Source organism: Mustela nivalis (genome assembly GCF_964662115.1).
Source record: "Mustela nivalis genome assembly, chromosome: 11".
Lineage (NCBI taxonomy): Eukaryota > Metazoa > Chordata > Mammalia > Carnivora > Mustelidae > Mustela > Mustela nivalis.
The window spans coordinates 41,475,653-41,501,875 of NC_139030.1; the positions used below are offsets into that span (position 1 = coordinate 41,475,653).

The window sequence follows — 26,223 nt, forward strand, 5'->3', positions numbered from 1 at the left end:
CACGTGTAAGAATACACAGTGAAAAACTACACTTTAGGGTAAAAGGTTCCATGGTGACTATGGAAATAAAGATACTTCATCTCCTGCTGTAGAACTAAATTCAAGAAACAGCATCATTTCTCAACCTGTCTTGATCGAAGATAACATAATAATTCAATGTAACGTAACAAGATTCAAATGTAGTCCACTTAGCAAAGAATTGCATCCAAGTCACTTTAACCATGGAAGCCTGGATTCCCACACAACAGAAACCAGGCACTTAGAAAGAAAAGCAGCATTAGAAGATTAATGATATACCAGAAGTCCCCAAGTTTCTCGATAACCTCAAGGCCTAGACAAAGCAAAAAACCAATACCTATACATTACAGAAAATTCTGACAAGCTAAAATTCTTATAGAATTGTTCTTATTTGGTTTACCTTTTTCTTACAATTCAGAAAAGTCAGGCCATACTTGAACATACACAGGGCTCCTCAAAACCCAAGGTTCACTGAGGTTTTAACACGTTGCTTCATGCTATCAAGTCACTAATTCAAATCTAGATGTCATTCAGGATACATTTATACTCTCCCCAAAAAATGATTTCACAAATGTGCTGGCTCCTAAGGCGAAAAAGCAGATTCCAGTAACAATAAAAGCCATACTGAGGAATATGGCAACACCTGTTCAAAGCACCCATTTCAAGGGGGAAAAAATGATGCGACCCAGAAATGACAGTATTTTATTTTAAAAAATATTTACAGAAAACTGTTCAAGAACTCATCTTTTTGGATAAAGCAATAAAAAATGGATTTATTTCCTATGAGTTCAAAAGCCTGGTATAGTGTTTTCATTATAAACCTACTGGTTCAAAACAAAAAAATACCAACCTGAAAACGCCCTATCAGTAGCACCTTGACTTTCATGATCTAATCACTATGCAAATTCTTACTACCACAAAAAAAAAAGCAAAAATTCTGATTACTCACTCAACATGAAACTTACATCATTAAAATTTTCTCAAATCAAACATATGAAATACAACATATGAGCAGAAAACAATTCCACTTAAGATAGTCTAATGATTTGTGTGCTATTTAAAATCACAAATACTTTTAAGTAGCATACAGTTTATCTAAATGAATATTAATGTATTTAGATTGTATATGTCCATTTTAAACTTATAATTACAGATTTATTTTAGTGAAGTAAATACCAAATATTAACTCTTTAAAAAAAAGTCCCACATAAATCTATGAAAAAAATTGAAAGTGAAGTAGGCCACACTATTCTAAGCTCATAGGCAACAAACCAAAAAATATGCCTCAAAAAATATGCAACAAACCAAAAAAATATACAAGCAAAACCAAAGCAATAAAGAATACTAATAGCACTTGATAAAGATTAGACAGAATATCAATAATATAAAAAATACAATGTATTATATGAGGAGTTTGAATGCAAAAACCATATATTTATTAAACATGTGATTAACTTAAAAACACCAAACCAGTTTGTTTTAAAGTGCTCCTCATCCAAGACCTTGGACCAAACCATCCCTCCAAAATGAATTAAAAAAAAAAAAAAAAGAAACAGTTTACAAGGCAAACACTGACAATAGGTATGGACAGGCACTACCAAAAAATGCTATTCGTTCTTTAATTAAATAATGCCATTCTCAAGTGATGTAGAGCAGTCACCTTGACAGAATTCCTTTTTTGTATAAATAGTCATAAATAAAAAAGTGTCCCTAGATAGTCTACAGCTGCAAACATTAATACCTTACAACAGCAGCTTAATGTCTATTTTAGGAAAAAAAGCACTAAAATCCTCTTCCATTGAAAGGCATTTATTTCTCTGGTATAAGTGAGCAAGGTCACTACAACATTAACCTCTTTTCTAGAACAATGTAAATAACAATGTATACACATCGTAAATTTGGTAGGTCATAAAAGTTAGGATGCAATCATTTTTTTGATGCAACAGAAAAATAAATAAAAGTTAAATACTTTAACCCAACATTTGGTATTGACAAATCAGTAGTGTCAACTTCACATATGAAGGACAGCACAGCCTGGTTTTTAAAAAATCCTCAATATGTTACAGTATTTGGGCTAAAAATATTTAGAATATTAAATGTGTCCTTTTGCTTAAAGGAATACAATAGAATCCCCATCAAGCTGCTATTGTAACTCATTTTTAGCTGGGGTAAAGTGACCGTCTGGTCCATGGCACAAGTTACATATATCACACTTCTGTCAAACAGAAACCTTATGTTTCTAAGATTTCATGTTTATAAGCTACAATACACACTGACTCATCTGTCAGTCCCTCACAGTTTTTTAGAAAAATATCTACATTTGTCCTTATGGAGGTCAAAATGTTACACCATCATTTGTTTAAAAAAAAAAAAAAAAGAAAAGATGCACATTCATACTGTGAAGTTATTAGGAAAATACTCTTGCAAATAAACTATATAAAGATAAAATACACTTCAAAGGTATGTGGGTTGTTTTGTTGTTGTTGTTTGTTTGTTTTACAGTATTCTATAAAGTGCAGAGAAATCCTAAGGGAAAAACTACTCCCTATAACATAGTTTAATTACAGCAGCTTTTGCATAGCAATACTTAGAGGAAGTTGGACACTTCCGTTTCCTCAGGAAGAAAAGGATGGAAGAGGATCTTCCGATTCAGATTTTTTTTTGGCCATAAGTCTGCTTTCTTCAGGAATTGTTGCTGATGTCAAATCTCCATTGAGTGTATTTCTTGAACAGTGAACAGGTCCTATGAAGAAATTAATTAAACGGTTAAACATCCTATCCATATGAACTCCAGTTCCCTGTGGGGGGGGGGGCATTTTAAATTTCCTATTTAGGGACATGAAACTCCTTCAGCTTCCTATTAATGTTTTGACTGTTTGCCTGGTAGAGAAAAATCTCACATTCCTGCTATTGGCAATCATAAGGAGAAACTTCATAGTTAGGGAAATAAATTATGAGCTACCAGAAGTAGAGGTATTTGTTTTGTTCACTGCTAGAAGCACAGTTGGCACATAACGGGCAGTCAGAAATATGTGCTGAAGTGAATGTGGTCTTGGTTAATTATGGCTTCTTCAGCCTGACTGTGGTAATGCTGTTAGTATCCCCCTTGTTTTCTAGGGAAAAACAAAAAACAAAAAAAATAAGACTCAAAAAAGGTTACATGCCTAACCCAAGATCACACAATTGGTAATAGAATGACTTCCTGAGCAAAGCTGACAAGGTACCTGTCACCAGGAGTCCCTATATTTCCACGTGGAATACAACTCACAGAGCTGTTGCTGCAGCTGCGGCTGAGAGCCCCGGCATGGCCCCACCCCAAAACAACTGCGCTTTTATATGTACATGGTATTTGATTTTACCATGAACAGTTACACTTTTATAATTTTCTTAAATCTAGTTAATAAAAAATAGAAGGCATTTTCTCTCTCAAGGAAAAGAATATTTGGGGATAAATATTCTTAGTGGGGCCGCCATCAAGACTGCCCAATTGCAAAACACGTACTTTCTAAAGAAGAGCACTAAAATGCAGTCTCCACTTTATCAACTGACTGAGACACTAAACTCTAGGATAAACAGAAGGCAATCTAAGGATAAAACTTCTGACCTAGAGACCTGAGATACATGTATTTATATAAACAGGGATGTTCGTGTGTGTGTGTACACGTGTGTGCAGTATGTGTGACTGGTTCTGTTACACGCCTTAACAGCTAGTACAGGAATGCCAAATGGACTCGGGCAAGCGCACTGAGAGCTTATGGAAATTGTTTTCAAAACTCAAAACAGGGGTGCTTATAAGAGAGCTAAGAAAAGTGGCTGGATTTTTTAAAAAAAAACTACTTTCACCATCACAAATGAAAATGATCCCCTTAGAGTAAAAAGGAGAGCATCTACAGAAAAGTACAAGGCAGCATAGAGAACCCTTTCATGGGCTCTAGACTCAGAGTCACGTAAACCAGAAAGAACAAAGTAAATCAGAATCTACGCTACTTGCCTCTGGTAACTTTTCTTTCCACACCTAACCTCTAACCCTCTTCCTCTTATCTCCTCCAAGTTGCACTACATTGGCCTGGAAAAGTTTCTTTCTCCTTCCCCCTTCCCACCCTCACCCCTTTTCCTTCCTTCTTTTACCAGCTATCCCAATTAAATTCAAAAATGGCCATAAGCATAGAGTAGTGCTCTTACAGTGTTCTGTAAGAAAAATGGACAAGAAAAAAAAGATGTCATCATCTTCTAAAAATCTGAAAATGACCAGCAGTCCCTCTCTAATCTCCACCATCTTCACAAACTCTATCTTCCCCTCTCATTAAACCCATTTAACTTTCTGGTTCAGTAAAACAAATGTTAATCAAAGTGAATTAGCTGGGCTCTTCCAGGCAACCTAAAGAAATCTAAACACTATTTATGATGTCATTTCCACAAGAGAAATAAAATCTGTGTTCCAAACAACAGACTTACAAATTCTTGGAACACAACCTATCCCCTAAGTAGGAACTGTATGTAGTTTCCATCACACATGTTTCATGGTCTAGAGTAAAGACTCCGAAAAGCAAAAGTCTACTAATGGAGTTGTAATAATGAGACCCTATTTGTGTTCACTAGAAATCACAGTCACTACTGTCTAACTAGATTTTCTGACATACTTTCAAAGCTTTCTCTCTGAAGAGAAAAATAACTAAATTTGAACATAAATCACAAAACCTTTCCTAAAGTATTCAATCACAGTATGTTGCCTCTTTAAAGAAAAAGGGAGAAAAAGGTACAGAAATAAATGCTACTATAATTCACCACCACCACCTGAAAAATTTAGCCCTTTCAAATTATTTAAGTAACAATACTGATTTTTCTTCTCTGAACTTAGACCTTGCCTTTATTTTCCCCTAGAATCCTAGCCACAATTCACGCTTTCTTCTAAAATGGTTTTGAAATGTAAATAGAGTGGGAGTAGAACATTACTAAGAAAGTACTAAAATGTAGTGGGAAGAAAACTTTTGATGTTATATCTATAAATCAAAGATAGGGCACTTACATGGATGTATTCAGCACTTCTTGGTTAATAACAAAGGTGTCTGTAAGAGGAAGTATGAGCTTCTGTGGATTGGGTGCTGTTTGCCTGACTCTGAATTAAGGAATGAATCCAAGGGCAAAGTACAGTGTTGACTCTCAGTATCCTTCATTTATTTCAACGCTTAGAGGGCACCACAACAATTCTGGAGAATAAGCCAAAGAAAGAGACAGAGCCCCATTTAACTCACTATCTGGGTCTTCAAGAGAAATATCATTACAAGAGTCTGTATCTGAGTAGGTTCTTCGGCGGCGCTGGGCGAGTCGGTGATGTGTAGATACTGGTTCTCTTACAGAGTGGCTACTCCTACAAAGTAAGTAAAATGCAATACATTGTAAGGCCTTAAACAAATGATAATACCCTCAACTGGAGTGAGGGTTTTTTTGTTTCTTTTAAAGAGAGTGAGCTCACACGTCAGTGGAGGATGCGGGTAGGGCAGGAGGGTCAGAGGGAGAGGGAGAATCTGGGGCAAGCTCTAGACCCCGCATGAACCAGACATGGGCCTTGGTCTCATGACGCTGAACGTATGACTTGAGCCGAAATCGAGTCAGACACTTAATGGACTGAGCCACCCAGGCACCCCTTAACCCCTTAATGACTTCTTTAAACGAAAGTAGAACTATTTTTATTTCCAAATTTTTATTTTAGCAACTTTTGATTCCTTCAGAGGTCAGTCCACAGGCAAGTCAAATCATTTAGAATCCAGCTGGTAACCTGAAGAATAAGACCTCTGAGCCAAACTAAATGGAAAGGGCGTAAAAGAAAGCAACTTCTTTTACAGAGAAGGGTCCAGTGAGACCGTAGACATATCAGATGGTTAACAAATGTTTGAAAACCAAAAGTTATGACTTCACAAGTGCATGTATCTAGTGTCAATCCATATCTGATCAAAAATAGCAGTGTGAAGGGGATAAGCAAGCAGGCAAGAACATGCTAGAGGTCAGCTCCCTGACAGCAGCAAAAACAAAGAGCCCTGGCAAATAGAGGCTACAAAAACTATTTTTAAAAAAGCAGTCTGTGGGGCGACTGGGTGACTCAGTCAGGTAAGCATCGACTGTCGATTTCAGCTCAGGCAGGCCGTGATCTCAGTGTGGTAAGATTGAGCCCTGGTGTCTGGCTTCCCACTTAATGCTGAAGTCTGCTTGTCCCTCTCCCTCTGCTCCTTCCCCCAACTCTCGCTCGTGCTCTCTCTCAAATAAATCAACAAAAATAAATAAATAAATAAATAAATAATAGCTTAGAAAACTAGAAAAATCAATCTAAAATATCCAGCACAGAAGCAAATCGGCACCACTCAACAGCATTTCAGCTACCACTCTATGGAAAGCCCAACATTACTGTTTGTAATGACTATCCTGATTTATCGAGAATATATAATTTTAAAATTCTAATTATATTTGGGGCACCTATGTGGGGCACCCATGTGGCACAGTTGGTTAAGCATCCGACTCTTGGTTTTGGCTCAGGTTCTGACTTCAGAGTTCTGATCTCAGGTTGTGATACCCAGCCCATTTTTTTTAAAATTCTAGTTATATTTTATCTAATAAGGTAGAAAGGATAAAATACAGTTCAGAAAAATATCTATCACAAATGTAAGTTTGTAAAAGGGATCAAGCTTTTACTAACTGGTGAATCTCTTCACTCCCCAACAGGATCAGGTATGTACACATCACAGGGCTCCTCTGAGCACTAGATAGTTCAGAGGTTACATATTCATGGTGGGGAGTGGGAGGGAGTGACAATACTAAGGGCTCAGTTAGCACTTTTTCTTAATGTAGAGAAATAAAAGCTAATGCCACTACAATTTCATTGTTTTCCAAAGAACCAATCAGAGCCACTTAAAAGACCTACCAAGAACAAGAACACTTAAGTAGCCTGGGATATTAGCAAGATCTATCTAGAAGATAAATGTCTTAAATGTGTTGCTATGAATATATACTTTAAAGTATCAATTGGTTTTTCAATAATATCTTTAACTCTTAACAAAACAACAGATCAGAATGAATGTAAGACTATAGAAAGCTGTCCTAAAGTAAGCCTAAGCTTTGGACACCCCAGTACCTCAAAATAGATTTCTACAACAATCATTTGATATAATTTCAAACATTAAAAAAAGGAGTAAGAGCTAACCAGGTGTTTACCTTGCTGGTGAATTTATTCACCCCTTTTTATCTTCACTGACTACCTACAGGGGCTAGGCCCTATACTTAGATACAATGCTAAGCAAATCAGAACCAGGCTCTGCTCAAAAAGTTGCCAACCCACACAACTTTGTGTTAAGGGCCCAAAAAACTTCTCTGAGTAGGTATAATTTTGAGAGAACTTGATTAGAAGAAAAGTTTATTTTACCTCTCTGAACTGCAAGAACCAGGATGGCTGACAGAACGCTTCATCTAGAAATAGAAAAGGAAAATGAGCCTAATCCATACACCAAGTAGAATAATACAGTTCTGATCTATTATTATTATTATAATTAACACAAATCTGCTCAGAGGAAAAGATGACTGGCCAAGAAATTTATCTTTTACAAACTCAAGCAACACTATCAGCACAATGTCAAGCTTTGTCCCTAATAACCATTAATTGGAATCTTTCTCAACACATATCAGAAACATGCTAGATTCTTTCCTCAGTAATAAAAATCAAATTTCATATGTATCATATGTGTCTGAGTGTGTGCTTTTATATAAAAATATAAAAAATGTATATAACCAACCCAAAAAACCATACTATTTAAAGGAATATATAGCAAGCCAGAAAATAATCTAATATCTCTCCCTCTCTTTTTCTTAAAGACCAAGAAAAGAATCTGGTAGCAAAGCTTCTCTTTATAATTCATTATTCAGGTAGCTGTCACACAGATGTTGTAAAGTATGGTTTTCATGGAAGATGGCATTAGTAATTCAAGTCTTTAAAGAACTCAGAAGAAGAATCCTAAGTCTCAAATAGGTCCCTAAAACATGTATTTTAAAATAATTTTTAAAAACATAATTAAGAGCACTAATAAATATGACAAATACCAAATTTAATTTAAAAGATCCAACTACTCCACCAAAAAAATTGAAAAAGATCCCCAATTAAAACAGATTATTTCAATGTTTAGCAAGGCAGCTGAAAAGCAAAGTTTATACTACAGGATAAGGTCAGTTGCTTTTACATGCAGGGGCTCAAGGGTCTTACAATTCCAAGTCTAACATCTGAGTTATGTAAATGCCTGCTGTATTTGTAACAGGAGCCACCAGCTGTTCAAAGAAGTCCCAGCTGAAATGATAACAGATATGACCAACCCAATTTATAGTCCAGGAACACTAATATGATTGACATTAAGCTGCAGATGGACATTAACATCTCCTTTAACAGAAGTCAAGTCCTTTGGGATTACTCACCTAAGGACATCCCAACTACAATTATTATTCGATCTGTGGGTCAAATGATGATTGTTTGAACTTCTGATTATGATATGAAATAAAACCGAATGCACATTTATTCTAGGAAGGGACACAATAAAATTAACTACATGAAGTAGTTTAAAAATCAGTTTAGGGGCACCTGGGTGGCTCAGTGGGTTAAAGCCTCTGCTTTCGGCTCAGGTCATGATCCCAGGGTCTGGGATCGAGCCCCACATCCAGCTCTATGCTCAGCGGGGAGCCTGCTTCCTCCCCTGTCTCTGCCTGCCTCTCTGCCTACTTGTGATCTCTCTGTCAAAAAAATAAATAAATTTTTAAAAAATCAGTTGAAATAGTTCTAGAATTCTCAAATCTTTCATAGCTTTATTTTCCATTTACTCATATTATTAAAAAGAAAAAAAAAAAGATTTTCCCAAAAAGACTGTCTGAACTTTTTTCCATGCTGTGCCTCCAGAACTAATTATCATATGCCATAATTTTTGCTTGATGTATGAAATAAAATGGCAAAGCAAGTAAAAATAAATAGTCCCTAGCCAGTATTTTTTAGATTAGTTTATTGGACTTTCCTGTACTGCTGCTACTGATAAAAGGTTTTGGCTTAAAACGGACAGTTATTATAGTTTCTTAGACATAAAATATACATATGACCTCTCTCAACTACAGAGCATTTGTAACAGAAGGCATTTTCCTCAGAAATCTAATACCAAAAAAAAAGGCAGTTTTGAGGCAGTTTTATTGCATTTGATTTTATGAAGTCAAATACAGTAGAATTTGTAGTAAAGTCTGTACTTAATACCTTAAAAAACAGTGTAGCCCTTACTATCAATCTCAGGAACACAGTCCTAAAACAGACATCTACCACTACACCATCCTGAACGTGCCCGACCTAGGAACATAACACTATAATATATACACACCCATCTCAAAATATCTTTTCTTGTTCAACCATATAGGTTATTTCATAATTGTTTCATAATTGTTTTATAAAGCAGTATTGTCAAACTGTTCTACTGAATACTACTATCCTATGAGATGTTATTCAAAAATACAAAAGAAGGGTCAAATAAATTTCAGAAACAAGACATACCGTAACCTCTCCTCAGAGATTCATAATACATGTTAGCATAAAAGAGGTTCTAGAAGTCCTATGACAGAGAAACCCCATTCATTCAAGTTAACCTAGCATCTGTCAATTTAATTTTCCCATAAAACCCATTTTCATAGTATGCCTGTCCCAGGGGACGCTATTAGTGCATCATACATTGATTAGAAAACAATGATCTAAATAAATTCAGGTAATAATCTTTACTTAATCTTATATTGCTAAATTGGCCAGGGTGGATAAAAGAACCTAGAAATAAGTAAGTTGTACCCTATTTCTTCTTCTAATAAATAAGCCTTCAAGAAATTGCTAAAATAGTACCAGGAGGCATTCTTCCTTCTATAAAAGGACTCCTGGGATGCCTTCATGACTCAGTTGGTTAAATGTCTGTGTTCGGCTCAGGTCATGATCCCAGGGTCCTGGGATCAAGTCCCACATTGGGCTCCTTGCTCAGTAGGGAGCCTGCTTCTGCTTCTCCCTCTGCCTGCCACTGCCCCCGCTTGTTTCTCTCTCTGCCTCTCTCTGACAAATAAAATCTTTTTCAAAAAAGTGTATGTGTGTATATATATATACACATATATGTACACACATATACACATACATACACATATGTGTGTGCATACACACACACACACACACATACATACAAATATATATTCCTGAAAACACCTGGATGAAAGAAATGTAAAAGTTTCATCAAACTCTTGTCTCACCTGTGAGTTCTGTATAGCTTAGCTGAGCGAGTTTATTAGCTTGGGAAGGACAACAAGTCCACTGCCCCCAGCAAAGAGTACTGGTTGTTCAGGGCAATCAGAAGAAAAGAAACTAAAAAAAGCACCTGTGTAAAACAGGTCAGCCCCTTTGCAACGACCCGCTGATGGAGGAGACCCTTTATTTTAGAGATGAACAAAATAAGGGCCAGAGAGATTAAGGAACTTGCCTACCCAGAGGGCTCAAATCCAAATACTGACTACAAAATACTGTTTTCCCTATATCATATTGCTTCAAACTCATTACAACTCCTTTAAGATTTGCTTAACTTTATCCCTTTGCTTAATTTTATCCCTCATTTTATCCCAAGGAGAGCAATGCCCCCAACCTCTTCTGTGTCCCAACACCCACAGAACATTTTAATATTTCCCCAGCATGCTGGGATAAATGGCATGGTCCTCCAAGGGGAGGCAATCAGGACCTTCGCACATTCTAACCCCAAAGAGCTGAGAGGCTCCAACACCGAAGATGTTAGATCTGTTGATTCGATCTGTTGACTATTTCTCTGCCACTGCCACTTTCCTCCCTTAAAAATAAAAACAGAAACAAACATGCAACATCACTGGAAACAAAAACAAAAACAATTCCTAACCATTTGAACAGGAGAAGGTGACACAGGAGAAACCAAGGGATCCGGATGGGACAGCTGAAACATCTCAGGTTTAAACTTGGCATTCGCTATCTTCACACATTCCTCAAGCGTTGTGATGAATGTATTACACGTGGCACTAAGCAGAGAAGAGGCTTCATTCATGTTCTGAAAAATTATGCACTGAGTTGAACAGACTCACACACGACTACATGGAATCATGCACTATGTTCTAATCAAGTGACAGACATCTTACTAGCTTATGTGCAAATCTACTCAAAATATACTACCTTAGAAAATTAAAGCAATACATGAATAAGAAATGCCTATCAAGCAAAGAATGCATGAATTAGAGTCTAAGAAAAAATAAGTTTTGCATTTAAACCAAATACCAATCGTATTAAAAACTATGTATAAAAATGTATCTTAGATAAACCTAACTAAACAGTAATTTTCTAAGCACCCAAATTCTGAAGGAGGTCACAGCAGAAGAACACCCTGAGAGTTACTTAGTTACTTAGTGGCAGGCACAATTCGTATCTACCTCCAAGCCCTTCTCCCACTTCTTCCTTGGTAGAATACAAACCCCAATCTTTTTTTTTTTTTTTTTTTCCTGACAGCAATGTGTCCTGACCCTGGGGGGTGAATACAGACTGGTCTGAGCCAGCCATGGTTAGTCCATGACCCTTTGTGAAATACTGGTATTTCTTCAGTTTCCTTTGACCCAGACCAAAAAAATAAAAATAAAAATAAAAAAATAAGAAGTCCACTGAGGAGCTGCTGAGACTTTCGATCCTGGATTAAAGCCAAGGACAGCAAATTGGGAAGGTCTTTTTCCACTCTGGTTACCCCAACTGCCTCCTGCACCTGTGTGACCTTGGAAGTCACCCTGAAGCCTTGGGCAGAGGGGAAAAATTGAATACACCAAGAACAGCAGAGTGGAAGGACAGAACAAGCCCAAGTCCTCGATACCACCATAGAGCTGCCGGAACAAATGTGAGGGCACCTACCTCCAGAGAGCTTATGGTGAAACAGTAAATGCCCTTCTGGTTTCAGGTGCCTGCAACCAGAGGTGCCTCACAGAAGATTACTTCCCACCAAGAGAAGGCCACAGGAGGGACAGGAAGATTTCTTGTCCCATTTTTCCCAAATCAGGTAGAAGGAGACTGGGAACCATGCCGGCCTCTCACCCAGAGAAGAGGGCCCACTGACCCTCTTTTATCAGAAAGTGTGAACCTATTTCAGAGCCAGGCCCCACAGATTTGAAATTTGATTCCTGAATTACTCTTCTGAGGACACTTTTTAAAAGTTCTTTGATAATAGCTAAATTATCAACTCTCAGTCACTGAAACTGGGGCCTTGTATACCGAAAGAAAGAGAATAGCGGTTGCCTAATGATTCCAGTCTGGAAAACAAAGTCTGGAATGCTTCTTCCCCACCCCAACTTCCAAATCATCAGATTGGCTGCAAAAATATGCCTTGATTTCCCAGAGAAATGTGCTGCTTCCTGCTTTCCTCTGGTAGCACAGATATAATCTAGAAGATCCTACAGATATCCAGAGTCTGTAGTAGGGACAGCTCAGAGTAGCTAAAAATAGCTCATTTAGAAAATGCTTCTCTGTCACCCCTTGGGAAGAACCTCACCCATCAGGGTATTACAAAGCATAACCAGACATAAAGGGATCATTTCTGTGTACCTCCACGCTGGGAGATGAATGATTCTCATCATGATGAACAAATTCTTGGATAGTATGAACTTGCTGCATTAGGAGATCACAGTAGAGGCGAAGTTCAGACATTTTGGTTTTCAGTGATTCACTGGTTTCGCTTATTTCTGAAGGAAACATATATAAACATTCACTTAGTTTGTTTTCATATCCTTTGAGCAATAAAACAAATGGAATCATTTAAAAAGTAAGGCAATAGATATAAATACCTATAGCTTACGAGGTGGGAGCTCTTGGAAATAGGATACAAGGGTCTTGAAAAAATACCGTTTCTTCAGAAAACTGGGAAAAAATGGGAGTCATATATCTGACATGAAGTTTAGGTAGATTAATTTCCAGAGTCAGGGTGATGACCACTAGATCTTTTTTTAAGATATTCTTTATTTTAGGGAGCCTGGGTGGCTCACTCTTTAAGCATCTGCCTTCAGCTCAGGTCATGACTCCAGGGTCCTGGGATCAAGTCTTGCATCAGGCTCCCAGCTCAGTGGGAAGACTCCTTCTCCCTCTCCCACTACCCATGCTTGTGTTCCATCTCTCACTGTCTCTCTCTGTCTCTCTCTCTCTGTGTCAAGCAAATAAAAAAAAATCTTTTTTAAAAAAGATTCTATTTATTTTGAGAGAGAGAGAAAGCATGTGAGTGGCAGAGGGGCAGAGAAAGAGAAAGAACCTCAAGCAGACTCCACACTGAGCATGGTGCCTGACAGGACTCAGGGCTCTAACTCACTACCCTGAGATCCTGACCTGAGCCAAATCAAGAGTTGGTCACCTAACCAACTGAGCTATCCAAGAGCCCCAACCATTGGATATTTTATCCAGAATATTCTCATTCCATTACTCATCTTTCATTTAAAAAGTGCTTATATTTCTTCATTTGTAAATGTTCTTTTCTAACCTTTGAATATTAAGGTTTTTCCAGTTGTAATGTTGTTTTCCAGTTGTAATGTTTTTCCAGTTGTAATGTTGTTTTCTCTTATTAATATTCAAATTAATAATTTATGAAAGTTCTTACACATTAAATATGGCAATTTTTCCCTTCCTATATACTGTATGCCCTTTTCCATATCTATCTGCTGTCTTTCAGTTTTCTTTATTGTGCATTTTAACATAGAAGTTTTTAATTTTTATGTAGTTAAAACTATCATATAAACATCTATTTTCTTCTGTTCCTTCCATAACTTCGTCTTCATATTATACTGTTTTCAGAATGGTTTTATTAAGAACTTACTTTCTTTTCTTTACTATGTCCAGAAAGAGTAAATATCCAGCCATAGTCCCAGTCATTACTTACCAATACCTTCTAAACTAGCAGTGTAAATAGCAGAGGAAGCAGGGAAAAATACATGTAGTAGATCCTCCCATGTCTCCCTATACCCTGAATCAGTGGCACAGCTTTGTGATACTAGCCACAAAGCCACTCTAGCCACAGTGGACCAAACCAGCTCTATCTGCCCATTTGACCTAACCTAAATTAGTTTCTACTCAAATTTAAGTGCATTCCTTTTTTTTTTTTTCCCAACTACAGTACAATACATACAATGAAATTTACTGTCTTAACCATTTTTAAGTATATAGTTCAGTGACATTAAGTACATTCATAATGCCTACAACCATTACCATCATCCATCTCTAGAACTTTTTCATCTTCCCCAATTGAAACTTTATATCCATTCAACAATAAAACCCCATCTCTCCCGCCCCCTAGCCCCGGTCAACCATTACTCTGCCTTCTATCTCACAAATCTTACTACTCTAGGCATCCCAGTAAGTGCAATCATGTAATATTTGTCCTTTTGTGACTGGCTTATTTCACTTACCTTAAAAGATTCACCCATGTTGTAACATGTGTCTGAATATCCTTCCTTTTAAATGTTGAATACTATTCCATTGTATGTGTAATACTACATTTTGTTTATCTCCTTCTTTGTCTATGGACATTTGGGTTATTTCTACCTTTTGGCTATTGTGAATTTCCATTCCTCCTTATCCTACCCTTAGCCATACTATTTTTAAATAATTAAAATTCAATTCTAGGCTTTCATTTTTCAATACCCATAGTTTACTTGTTTTCAGTAACCTAACTCCTAGTATTTTTTAATTATTAAAATAATTATATTGAAAGTATTATATACTCCAAAAAAATAGAAAAGAAAAATCAAACAACTGCAAACTCACTCCCAAAATATAAATATGTTTTTTCAAGATTTTGTTTATGTATTAGAGAGAGGGAGCATGAGCAGGAGGAGGGACAAAGGGAGAAGGAGGAGCCTCCCCGCTGAGCAGGGGGCCCTATGCATGAAAAATAAGTCTCCTTCCTACAAACTACCTTTCCAAAGGTAACAACTTGACCAATTTTACATAGCTTTCCTGAGCTGACCAATGAATGGATATGTAATTTTGAATCCTGCTTTTTTCCAATTATCATTTAATGTTGGGCATTTTCTCACATTATTAAAATTCCTTGCAAACAGTTTACTGGCTACATATCAGCTTATAACAGCCTATACTTTATTGACCTGTTCCCCTAAATTTCAACCTTTGCATTGTTCACAAGTTTTTTTTTACTATAATGAGTATCTAAGCAAGTAATAATCATCTTCTACATTTCTGATTATGTCTTTAGGACAGATGACTAAAAGTGCACAAGACACTATACATTTATGTTTAAGAAAATATTCTCATCACAAAAGAAAAATATATAGTTTACCTTTTTCTTTTTTCGTCCTAGTATCAGTCAAACAGGCTTTGGAGCTTCCCAGAGCAACCAGCCACCTCTGTCTTTCCGCCGCGTTCACCGCCTTCATGTAGAAATGCTGTTCGCCTGGAATGATTAATTCCATTCTTGTGTTGTCTGCTGAATGGACTATGATAATAAACATGGGGGAAATACAGGCATGAACTTAATTAGGGGAGACTCAAACAATCACTCGTACACAGTGTTAGAGGTTTCAGACACCTAAAACAAGAAGTCGAGCTTCAGGATGCAGGCATTGCTTCTCCCTAAAGGGCTGTCTAGTGGCCTCGCACAACCACATGCTCACATATATTCATGCTGGCAGGGTCCCAAAGTCGTGGGAAAGAGAAAGAGAAAACACCACTGACAACTAAAAAACTCCCTCTCTAGGGGTTGCCTATACTACTTTTGATACACAGGCACTGTCACACTTATCACACAGGTTTTACTGATTTCTTTGAAAGAAAAGGCTGTGTTTTATCGCCCAAACCCAGGACAGTGCCTGACATTCAGAAGAAGCCCAATACATGGTAGCTAAGGCCACCTTCCATTAGCACAGCAGTCCTCAACTAAGGGCACAGCATAAGCATGAGTATTTGAGACCTTCTCTTTCCTACCATCCTCCCTGCTCTCCTAAACCACGCCCCCTTGATACTCTGACAAAAAAGAACTAATCAAGGATCATAGTGAGCCAATCCTCAATCCTTGTTGTAAGACTAAATTTGTGCTACATCGTCCTTAATCAACATGTATTTACTCAGCTCAAAGGAGTGACCGTAGAGGGGGAAGGAGAGGAGAAAGAAAGGAGTCTTTGTTCTAACAGAGCTGACACTTTAGCCAGGGAAACAAACTGACACACTAAAAATAATCAAAACAACTAAATGATAAACTCTTTGGTATGAAGACATCATATGTAACTGAACTGAGAAAAAGTAAGAAAAGGTAGGAAATAAGCCTTCGGGAAGGATTTGACAACAGTAGGATTTAGTTAAGAGAAAAACTGCATAAAAAAGGCCTAGATGAGGAAATAAACACAATATGTAGGGAGGAGACAAGCCTAAATAGAGCCTTGTGTTGTATTACATGGTAATGATATTCATGAATGGACAAGCTGAGTTGAGCCAAATTTTCAGGGGTCCTGAAAGTCTGGAAGAAGCCTTAATTTATATGATTAATTACTGAAAATACTGACTAGATGTACTATGGCAAATAGTGCCACAAAAGCTTGGCTAGCTTATTATTCTACTTAAAAAGACCCATCCTTGGACGTGGATAGTGAAATACATAAATATGCAACATTCAATGATGGGTGCAAAAGATTTCCAAGGTAGGATAAAACCCCCAGGCTCCAAGAGTAACTCTTTTTTGGCTACTTGTTAATACTAGTGAAAGTATCAATAGCTACCTCAAAAGAAAACAAACCTCAAATTTCTAATAATTGTTGCTACAAATGAAAATAAGATGACTCTTTTTTTTTTCTTTTTTTAAGTAGGATCCATGCCCAGTGTGGAACTTGAACTCACAACCCTGAGATCAAGAGTTGCACGCTCCACCAACTTAGCCAGCCAGATGCTCAAAGATGACTCCTTTTAAAACATACCAAAATTGGTTTATTAACCAAGGATGTCTCCTCCAAAGTAGTCACCTGAGAAGACAACAAACTTAAGAACAAGGCTCCCCAAATATCCAATTCTTTAGCATAAAATGGACAAGACCTCTATATGCAAAACTGTAAAACATTATTAAAATTAAAAACCTAATTAAATATAGGAATATACCATGTTAATAGGTCATAAGACTCAGTACTGTCAAGAACACAATTCTTCCCAAATTGATGTACAGATTCAATACAATGCCAGTCAAAATTCTAACAGACATTTGTGGAAATTTACAAGCAGATTCTAATATGCATTAAGGAAATGTAAAGGACCAATAATAGCCAAGACAATCCTGAAAAAGAACAAAGTTAGAAGACTTAGACTATCAGATATGAGGAAGTATAAAGCTAAAAGAAATTAAGACAGTGTGATATTGGCACAAGGATATAAAGCAGGTCCTTGGAACAAAAAACAGTCCAGAAAAAGACCCAATGTACACGGTCACTCACCTTGTGAGGAAGACATTCCTAAGGAGCACTAGGTGAAAGATTGATATTTTCTATAATTGATATTCAGTCAATTGAATATCCTTATAAGAAAAAAATGAATCTTAACCCCTGCTGATACCATACATAAAAATAAATTTTAAGTCAATCACAGACCTAATATCGACAAGGTAAAACAATAAGCCTTCAAGAAGAAAAAAGATTTCCTAAGCAGGACATAAAAAGCTCTGATTTTAAAAACTGAAAAATTGGACTTTATTGAAATTAAGAATTTGTTCATCAAAAGATACCTTTAATAGAAAGAAAATGCAACCTACAAAGTGGAAGAAGATCCTCACAATACAAAGACTCGTTCGGACTATATAAAAAATTCCTACAAATCAACATGAAAGATAGCCCAATGTAGAAATTAGGCTAACAACTTGAAAAGGGACTCCAAAAGAAGAAAATGTTCAAATGGCTAATTAATATCTGAAAAAAAAACACCTCATCATCAGTTATTGAAGAAATACAAGTTAAAACCACCACAAGATACCATTATATACACAAGAAATATTCAAAAAATTTAAAACTAATAATCAAGTTTTGGAAAGAATGCAAAGCACCTGGAACTCTCATGCTCTGCTAGTTCAAGAATAAATTGATACAACCACTTTGGTAAACAGTTTGGCATTATCTGTGACAAAATTTCTCTCCTTGATCAAACTTCAGTCAGGTTCCCTCTGCTTGACTGGGGCTGACCTTGGGCTTCCATCTCTGTCCTTATAGGATCTAATTTTAGCAGGAATTCCACTAAGTCAGTTTAGCTAGAATCCTCCACCATCAATATCTGATTACCCCCAATGTCTGAACAACTCCCTCTACCCCCAATATACTCCAGGTATATTGATCACCCTGGCCAGCCTTCAGCAAGAATCCTTAAGATCGGTTTTGCCAGAATGGCCCCTATTCCCTGGTGTCTTCTCTTAGTAATTTTCCATCCACCAATCTCCCCCCTCCAATCCTTGGCTACAAATTTCCACTTTTCTTTTTTTTTTCTTAAGATTTTATTTATTTATTTGTCAGAGAGAGAGAGAGCAAGAGCGAGCACAGACAGAGTGGCAGGCAGAGTCAGAGGGAGAAGCAGGCTCCCCGCGGAGCAAGGAGCCCGATGTGGGACTCGATCCCAGGACGCTGGGATCATGACCTGAGCCAAAGGCAGCTGCTTAACCAACTGAGCCACCCAGGCGTCCCTCCACTTTTCTTATCATATTCAGAATTGAGCCCAATCTCTATCCCCTACTGCAAAACCCCATTGCAGTAGCCCCTATACCTATCATAAGAGACCTGAATAAAGTCAGCCTTACTAGCAAGTGTCAAGAATAATTTTCTCCTTATAATTCTATTAAAGCTAAATGTATGAATACAGAATGCCTCAGCAATTCTACTCCACTTCCAGATATATACTGAAGAGAAATGCATAATATGTTCAACAAAAGAAATATATAAGAATCTGTATGGCAGCTTTACTCACTATAATCCCAAATGGAAAAACATATATACACATCAATACTAAAATGGATAGCCAAATTGTGGGATATTCATACAGCAGATATACTACAAATCAATACGAATGACTGAACTACCATTACACAGAACAAGGATGAATTCCACAATGTTCAGTAAAAGAAGCCAACACACACACAAAATACTGATTTATTCTATTTATAAAATGTTCAAAAGTGGGCAATATTTATCTATGGCAATAAAAGATTAATGGTTACTTTTTAGAGGGATTAGTGGCTGAGGAGACAGGATAATATCCCAGCATCTGGAATACTGATAATATCTGAATTCTTTTTTTTTTTTTTAAAGATTTTATTTATTTATTTGACAGAGACACACACAGCAAGAGAGGGAACACAAGCAGCGGGAGTGGGAGGGAGAGAAGTAGGCTTTCCGCCGAGCAAGGAGCCCAATGTGGGGCTTGATCTCAGGACCCTGGGATCATGACCTGAGCTGAAGGCAGACACTTAAAGACTGAGCCACCCAGGTGCCCCTAATATTTGAATTCTTAATCTGATTGATGATTACATGAGTGTGTGAACTTTGTAAACATTCTTCGAGCTGAATATTTAAGATCTGTTCCCTTTTCTGTATGTTATTCTTGAATAGAATGATTACTTCCAACAAACAACAACAGCAAAAATGCTGCCATAGCTTGAAACATTTTAGAATTGCCTTGGGATTCTACTACTAAGTTTTTTAAATATCCTCAAGGGTGGAGAATCTTTGAACTTTGTAGTTTGATTTCTGACTCTCACCAAATATCATTTGGAATCAAATCTGGGGAATAAAATAAGACAAAATCGGGCGCCTGGGTGGCTCAGTGGGTTAAGCCGCTGCCTTTGGCTCGGGTCATGATCTCAGGGTCCTGGGATCGAGTCCCGCGTCGGGCTCTCTGCTAGGCAGGGAGCCTGCTTCCCTATCTCTCTCTCTCTCTCTGGCTGCCTCTCCATCTACTTGTGGTTTCTCTCTGTCAAATTAATAAATAAAAGCTTTAAAAAAAAAATAAGACAAAATCATCATCTTAAAAACAAAAAACAAAAAATAACAACAAAAAAAAACCTCGTGCTTTGAATGTGCTTTTCTTGTGCGATTTTTAAATTGGTTCATAAGGCAATTCTTTTTTTTTTTAAGATTTTATTTATTTATGTGCAAGAGAGAGAAAGCGCACGCATGCACAGCAGACAGAGAACCAGACTCCCTGCCAAGCAGGAAGCCTGATGTGGTGTTTGATCCCAGGACCCTGAGATCATGACCTGAGCCAAAGGCAACTACTTAACTGAATGAGCCACCCCAGGGCCCCCATATGGTAATTCTAAAAGAGGAGTTCTGAAGTGTTACAGATGATGATGGTGCAATTAAAAATAAGTACATCAAAAGTGAGTACCTGGAAAGCTAACACTTATTGGTATACATTTCAGTATGTTTGTTAAAAATAAACAACAAAATTATATCACATATATTTCAGGGAAGATGAAAAAAAAAACTAGGCTGAAGTGTTTCTCTACCTTAGATAGCCATGACTTCCTTCCATTAGAACAGCAATAATTCTCAACTACCGGGAGCATGTTACAATCACTCGGCAGACATGTGCATTTTGGAGAAAGCTCCCTGGATGACACTGATCTACCCCATTATAAATCACTGCCGTTGAAAGAGTCCCAGTGGTAGGAAGTCTTAAATGAATGTGAAGAACCAGATGTGTAGCAAGCGAAAATTCTATTTTGTCTCCATGGCTAAATCATACAAAAAACTACCATGATACCACACAAATTTAGCGGTCCAGCCCTGGAAAATATAACGTAACCCATTAGCTGCTGCTTTGGTTTAATCTAAATGAGAAAATGCACAGAGCAGTGAGATTACTCTGAAGTGTCTGACAGCTATGACCAAGAGCTCACCGTGTCAAAAGAAGTACTCTTCAGGAAGGACAAGTATCCAAGCTACAGAGGAAAAATGAAAAAGGCCTGTAGGTGTTTTAGTTTTTCCTTCAATTCCCTGAAGAATTCAGTACTTTTTATCATTTTGTCTGATCTCTCCCCTAGTGTTTTAGTTTTTCCTTCAATTCCCTCAAGAATTCAGTACTTTTTATCATTTTGTCTGATCTCTCCTCTAGTGTTTTAGTTTTTCCTTCAATTCCCTCAAGAATTCAGTACTTTTTATCATTTTGTCTGATCTCTCCTACCCACCTCAACCCCCCACACACAGCCCAATCACATGTCCAAATGAATCAATGGTCTATGAATCCTTCCATCATGAAAATTACAGCATGACCTATCACTTTATTTCTTCTCTTTTGGAAGAAAAGGAAAATATCTCTATTCCCCAGAAGAGCTTATCTCTGATTCAGCAAAGAACCAGAGTTTATGACTCTGTTTTATCAAAAACCATACAGAGCTTGCCTCATTATCTTCAGCTTTTTTTTTTTTTTTTTAAATAAGCTCTATGCCCAACGTGGGGCTTGAACTCATGACCCCAAGATCAAGAGTTGTACCTCTACCAACTTGAGCCAGCCAGACGCCCTGCCTCATCATCTTCAAAGCTCAGCTTCTAATCTTCACAATACCTTTACAATGAGAATGAAAGAAAACACTTGCGGACTCTGTATGCTATTGAAATAGCATCCCCAAGAGACTTTTTTTCAGGTCCAAATTAGAAGACCAACACTGAGATTTTTGGACTTCAATTCAAAGTACATGTATAAAAGGAGAAATGTAAAAAACTGTGCTTAATAATGCTAAGTGCCACTCTTAATTACCAAGCAAATAGATGATATTAGAAGATCTCTATTGGACTAGAAATGCTTTTTTTCCTCTTTTTAGACTACAATGAAGAATGCTTTACTTACCTAACTTCAAGTTTCTCTAATTCCATGTATTCACTTACCTTTAATTTCACAAACTGCCATCTTTATACTTCCTTTGCTCCCTTTGCAAACATCATCTTGTGAATCATAGTAGGACAGGATTCCATTATCTAGAACAAACCAACGAGGCTGCCAACCTACAAAGATTATAAATAACAAAAGATTAATAAGAAATTACTTTAATCACATAGAAATCTATGATTTCTAAGATTTGTCATCCATGTTTTCCTGGTTCTAAAGTAACATTCTGACAATGAAATTTTTAATGGCCAAATCTTACCCAAAATGTTCTTGCCGCAATCCCACTTTGCTAGGAGAGCCTTCTCCAGAAATCTGTCGGTCAGCATAAATATAGGGAGTAATACCTGTATTCTGACTCACAACCTTCTTCTTAACAACCCATGAGACTCATCCTCAATAATGTTATAATAATATAATATTATAATAACCCTACACAGGATAAAACATGACTTCCCCCTTTTCCTGAAGGGAACAGAGTTGGGTTTCAACATAATGAAAAAAGCAACAGAAACATGGATTCCAGCCCTAGTTCTATTCTCACTCTTTAGTTAGATAAACTGAAAAAAAATTTTCCATTTCAGTAAATATCAAAAATTCTCAGTCTTCATGAGCGATTGAACAAGATGACCTCTCAGGTGCCACTCAGCCTTTCAATTCTGCAATGCGACCTTCCCTCTTCTACATGTAGCCTAAGCAAACTCCCCTGCACAAGTGAGTGTTGAATGAATTCTAATCTCTTCCACAGAAGCTGCATATTCTGTGGCGATAACATGGATTTCCCACATTCCCTCTCTCCTTGCCTTGCTGTACACAGCTCAGGCAGAAATGCTAGAAACTGCAATCATTCATTTCATTTGTGTTTACTCAGTGACCAGATCACACAACTGTCACAGACTTGGCTCTAAGGCAAAGCTGAGAATGAGGTTGATGGCTTTCCTCAGAGTTCAACTGTTACTCTTACAAGCCAAACTCAGTGATCCCTAAAATCTTATCAAGCATGCTACTAATTTACAACAGTTCACTGATTAATAACAGAGTGACCATGACCACAGTGCCTCACTAAAGCCAGTGTGACTCTCCTTGTTCTTTCTGTAACTATTAAATCACAATTCAGCCTGGTCACATTAGACACAGCCTGCTATATGCTTAATCAATTCAGTTTTTCCAGGGCCAAAGAGTACCAACACAGTGGCAGATGGGAGATTCATTCTTACCCCCGATACAAACGCAGGACTTATCTCCCCAAATGGCTTTTCCTGTAACACTTGTGAAATGACAGGATCAAGTCATTATAAAAAGGTTAAATTTCAGAAGAGAGAATGTCATAATACAGTTCAGAAAGCTGGATATCCAAAATAATTAAAATACATTTCAAACACTAAAAAAAATCTTATTATGAAACACTACAACTCCTAATAAGGCCTAGCAAATTAAAAAGTTAAGTTCTTTTGGTACATGAACTTTATCTTGTTTATCATTATGTTCCCAGCACCTAGAATGTGCCTGGCACATAACAGGTGCTTAAAAAAAAAAAAAAAAAAAAGTATCAATGATTAAACCAGTGATTAAATACTAGAAAAGTGAGATATTGCATGTTATCCATGAGAGTACAGATATGCAATATATTGCATGAGCATATGTTGTATATTGAGTATGTACAGAAATGGTGAAAACATTATCTTTCCAAACACTAATTCACTGTGGTAAACAAATTATAAGCAGGGTGGTAAAAGTATACTCCACCCCAGGTCCAGGGTGCCTTTAAGACAAACTGTGATTTTGTAAGCCTTCTTTATTGAGATTCAATATCTCTTTAAAAGAAATGAGTAAAATGACTCATTTATAATTTGCAGCAACTTGAAAGGTGATCATGCTTAATAAAATAATTGAGACTGTTAGTTATCTCTACACACCTTCGTGAAGAAATGTTTAATCAAAACAATCTAATTGATTCACACATTTATATAACAAAGGACTATATCTCTTTGAAAAAGATTCATAGGCATTCTTTAAAAAAAAAAAAAAACTTTCGTTTTATCTCCAACTACCAAATGTTACTGAAATCCTTATTCTCTACAAAGAACACATTCTCAAAGAACACTGTCATGAAACTAAAAAGTTCCTTCAACATCATTCAGTACGAACAGCTGCTCATTCTTCTGACCTAAGATGAACTAAAATTAATAATCATCATGCCACCAAGTCAAATTTATATTTTTAAAATGGAATTCTTCCAAACAAAGATCTCCTTTCAGCAAGCTTCTACAATGCATACTAGCAGTTAGCTTAAATGCTCCGCAAAGACTAAAAGCTTAAGCACATGTGGTTAAAAGCTCAACCAGCTGGTGCTCAGTGCCCTAGATGAGAAAGATGGCCACCAAGACCACATTTCGCTCCAGGAATAAATTATGACTCATGTTAGTAATCACCCATTGCTCTAGGCTAGCATTAAGTGGTTCCTCCCAAGACACTGTAGACACTATGCTTATGAAAGTTTGCAATGAGATGATCATTTGCATCTCAAAGCATAGAAACCACTGTCTTTAAAGTTAATACCGTACTTCAAGTAAACAGGGTAACTGTTCTCACAACTGCCCCCAAAAAATGTTTAAGAACAAAATACATACCTTGGTTTTTAAAAGCTTCCTGCTAAAACATGTTATTTATAGAAACAAACTGTTTGACATTTTAATGAGCAAATGTCAAATGAGCAAAATAAAACATGCATGTATGATAAATGTTAAAGCATTTGCTGCTATAAATCAGGCTTTAGTGTTCTAATTAATCGGAAAGAAAGAAGAGACAGAGAAGGGAAGAGAGAGAAAGAAAGAAAAGAAAATGGGAAAAGAAAAGAAAAAGAAAGAGAGAAAGAAAGGTAGGTAGGTAGGATGGAAGGAAGAAAGGAAGAAAGGAAGGAGGGAGCAACCCTAGCTCAATGCTTATGCCCTAAAGTGTTTATGGGCAGATTTTGCACATGGTCAGGGTGGACACAAGTTGAGTGTACCTGCAGTTACCAAGGCTAACTTTGGGTAACTTTTCAATACTCTGGGCAGAGTATATAAGTGGGTAGGGAATCAAGATGTCTATATTACACTAGAACAAGAAATCTATTTGCTACTTCATCTTCCTTTAAACTCACTTCCTTTCCTCTAATGTGTTGAGATCATAGAATTCTGGAGTTGAAAGGCAGCTTTCAAGATAAACTTGACCATCCTGTACTTCACAAACTGAGATCCTGAGAGGGTAAGTGACTTGTCCTTACTGTTGGTTGATGGCAGAGATGGGACTACAACTCAGAATTAAGGGTCTTTAAATGGGCCAGGCTCTTGGTGTCACGGAAAAAGCCCCTTCCCTGCTGATCTTTCATTTCTACAGAAACACAGATTCTTGGGAGTTTTTCCTTCCAACCTGCTTCATGGGTAACACTGTTCCACTTCTGTGTACTGCACCGTCCTCCACTATTTCTCACACTTACCTTAATTCCAAAATATAAAGATAGCACACGGACAACCAACTCCTAAGAGAATGTTATCTGGGAACAGTTTAACAACTTTAACAAGAGAACTTTTAAAATAAACCGTGCTAAAATGTTCTACAAATTTAAATATATATATATATATAGAAAAGTTTCCCTAAAATTAAATCTTGATCGTACAGGATCCATTCTAGTTCTACACCCTGACAACTCAGTTATTAACAAAATGCAGAATCAAGTGTGGATAAGGATGGAGATTGCAACAACACACGCAGTGTGACTGGAAATTGTTACCGAAGCCAAGGGAGGAAATAAGCATTACTACACGGGGAAAGAAGTGGTCAGGCACACTTCCCACCGCCAGGAAGGTGCGCAGTCTCGAACCGTCCCCTGCAGAGGCCAGTTCTAACAAGGGACGGAGGGAAGGATTAAGCCCGGGAAGCCAAGGGAGTCCATTCTCCGCGAGGGTCACTGCAGGCCAAGCAGACGGAAATGCCCCTGACCCTCTTTTTCCGCAGCCTCCCCACATAAACCCTCCGGAGGCCCCCGCCTCTCCTCGCCAATACCCACCCCCCGCCGGGTACCCGAGCCCTCTGACCTGTGAGATAGTTGGTCCACTTGTACAGAACCCCCTCCATGCTTCAGAGCCCGGCGCCGCGCATCCTCCTGGCCGGGCGCCGGCCGCGGTGCTGGGTAGGCGCGGAGCCTGGGCAGCCCCTCCCGGCCCGCCCCGGCACTCCCCGGGCAACCCCGCCGGCACCGAGCCGCCCTGAGCCCGCGCGCGCGCCGCCGGGACGTGGCGGCC

At 37.7% G+C, this 26,223-nt stretch overlaps 1 protein-coding gene across 2 annotated transcripts; it reads right to left on the reverse strand.

Annotated features, from left to right (window-relative positions):
• Window positions 1-706: 706 nt before the first annotated feature.
• PLEKHA3 (pleckstrin homology domain containing A3) lies at window positions 707-26,189 on the reverse strand. 2 transcript variants are annotated; one of them, XM_082689875.1, is made up of 8 exons: window positions 26,017-26,189; window positions 21,943-22,059; window positions 15,381-15,494; window positions 12,647-12,783; window positions 10,953-11,117; window positions 7,430-7,473; window positions 5,271-5,386; window positions 707-2,761 (listed from the first exon to the last, which is right to left on the reverse strand). In XM_082689875.1, exons 1-8 carry the CDS (start codon window positions 26,054-26,056, stop codon window positions 2,634-2,636), a joined length of 861 nt encoding a protein of 286 aa, XP_082546001.1. In that variant the 5' UTR covers window positions 26,057-26,189; the 3' UTR covers window positions 707-2,633. The 2 variants fall into 2 exon arrangements, with proteins under 2 accessions (XP_082546001.1, XP_082546000.1); XM_082689874.1 differs by having other exon boundaries at window positions 15,381-15,536.
• Between the last annotated feature and the right edge of the window lie 34 nt (window positions 26,190-26,223).

Excerpts from the sequence above, each read along its gene's own strand:
- PLEKHA3 (XM_082689874.1), bottom strand. The coding sequence starts at position 26,056 with ATGGAGGGGGTTCTGTACAAGTGGACCAACTATCTCACAG. Across the intron at positions 12,784-15,380 it reads TAGGACGAAAAAAGAAAAAG|AAATAAGCGAAACCAGTGAA; the intron begins GTAAACTATATA and ends TGTTTCCTTCAG. Across the intron at positions 2,762-5,270 it reads TTCTCTTGAAGACCCAGATA|GACCTGTTCACTGTTCAAGA; the intron begins GTGAGTTAAATG and ends ATTTCTTCATAG.